This window comes from Oncorhynchus gorbuscha, unplaced genomic scaffold (assembly GCF_021184085.1).
Source record: "Oncorhynchus gorbuscha isolate QuinsamMale2020 ecotype Even-year unplaced genomic scaffold, OgorEven_v1.0 Un_scaffold_8635, whole genome shotgun sequence".
Taxonomy (NCBI): domain Eukaryota; kingdom Metazoa; phylum Chordata; class Actinopteri; order Salmoniformes; family Salmonidae; genus Oncorhynchus; species Oncorhynchus gorbuscha.
The window spans coordinates 809-2,500 of record NW_025751766.1 but is presented as its reverse complement, the minus strand read 5'-3'; the positions used below and the strand labels follow the sequence as shown (position 1 = coordinate 2,500).

Below are 1,692 nucleotides of genomic sequence, written 5' to 3'. Positions count from 1 at the left end.
ACATTCAGATTCCAGGGACCTTCTTTAGGGAGAGGTTCTACCTATCCACCTCCAGCTGTGTCCTCCTGTGTAAAACATTCAGATTCTAGGGACCTTCTTTAGGGTTCTACCTATCCACCTCCAGCTGTATCCTCCTGTGTATAACATTCAGATTCTAGAACCTTCAGAACTGTTGTGATCCCAACGCTGGAGGACAGCGGGAACTTCCTCAGTTTGTCAAGAAAACCTACAGTAGCAGTGTATCATTAAAAAACAGAACTGTATTGGTTTAGCTCACCAACATGACATCATGGTTTCTGATACTGTCGTCCCCCACCCCCCCCCCACAGAAAATGGCGAAGACAGCCGCAGTGGACAGACTGACGGACACCACCAAGTACACAGGCTCCCACAAAGAGCGCTTCGACGAGAGCGGGAAGGGGAGGGGTAAGGGCGGGCGGGAGGAACTGGTGGAGGAAACGGGATACGTCGGCTCCTACAAGAACGCCGGAACCTACGAGGAGAAAACCAAGGCTAAGTAGACCACCGGGCCAGGCGGTGTGGTCAACAGGCCCAGTAGACCACCGGGCCAGGCGGGGTGGTCAACAGGCCCAGTAGACCACCGGGCCAGGCGGTGTGGTCCACAGGTCCAGTAGACCACCGGACCAGGCGGTGTGGTCAACAGGACCAGTAGACCACCGGGCCAGGCGGGGTGGTCAACAGGCCCAGTAGACCACCGGGCCAGGCGGGGTGGTCAACAGGCCCAGTAGACCACCGGGCCAGGCGGGGTGGTCAACAGGTCCAGTAGACCACCGGGCCAGGCGGTGTGGTCAACAGGCCCAGTAGACCACCGGGCCAGACGGGGTGGTCAACAGGCCCAGTAGACCACCGGGCCAGGCGGTGTGGTCAACAGGCCCAGTAGACCACCGGGCCAGGCGGTGTGGTCAACAGGCCCAGTAGACCACCGGGCCAGACGGTGTGGTCAACAGGCCCAGTAGACCACCGGGCCAGACGGTGTGGTCAACAGGCCCAGTAGACCACCGGGCCAGGCGGTGTGGTCAACAGGCCCAGTACACCACCGGGCCAGGCAGTGTGGTCAACAGGTCTAGTAGACCACCGGGCCAGGCGGTGTGGTCAACAGGCCCAGTAGACCACCGGGCCAGGCAGTGTGGTCAACAGGTCTAGTAGACCACCGGGCCAGGCGGTGTGGTCAACAGGCCCAGTAGACCACCGGGCCAGGCGGGGTGGTCAACAGGCCCACAACATGAGATGTATCCCAAATTACATCCTACTCTATATAGTCCACTACTTTGACCAGAGCGCTATGGGTCCTGGTCTAAAGTAGTGCTACTATATAGGGAATAGGGTTCTATAGGGCTCTGGTCTAAAGTACTGCACTATATAGGGAATAGGGTTCTATAGGGCTCTGGTCTAAATTAGTGCACTATAGAGGGAATAGGGTTCTATAGGGCTCTGGTCTAAAGTAGTGCACTATAGAGGGAATAGAGTACCATTGGAGACGCTTCCAGGGTCACTATCCCCCCTCTACAGTCGGGACCAAACCCTGAACCCAGAACTCGGACCCTAACCACAGGCTTAACCCCAGGCCCTTTCGACAGAGGCTGACCTCTCTTATCTTTGATATGTTCTGAGGGGGTGTGTGTGTGTTGTCATTGGGGATGATGAGAGAGAGAACATGCTTTTTACTCTTAT

At 56.8% G+C, this 1,692-nt stretch overlaps 1 protein-coding gene across 2 annotated transcripts in view; it reads left to right on the top strand.

The window, feature by feature from the left end:
• The window catches only part of LOC124029987 (tubulin polymerization-promoting protein family member 3-like), a 4,899-nt gene extending 3,578 nt beyond the window's left edge, over positions 1–1,321 (top strand). The window contains exons 3-4 of one of the 2 annotated variants that reach the window (XM_046341514.1): positions 330–550; positions 703–1,321. In XM_046341514.1, coding sequence (XP_046197470.1) covers positions 330–521 — 192 coding nt within the window. In that variant the 3' untranslated portion in view covers positions 522–550; positions 703–1,321. Of the gene's footprint in view, positions 1–329 lie in introns of both variants that reach the window. The other variant, XM_046341513.1, reaches the window with a different exon arrangement.
• The last annotated feature ends 371 nt before the right edge of the window (positions 1,322–1,692 follow it).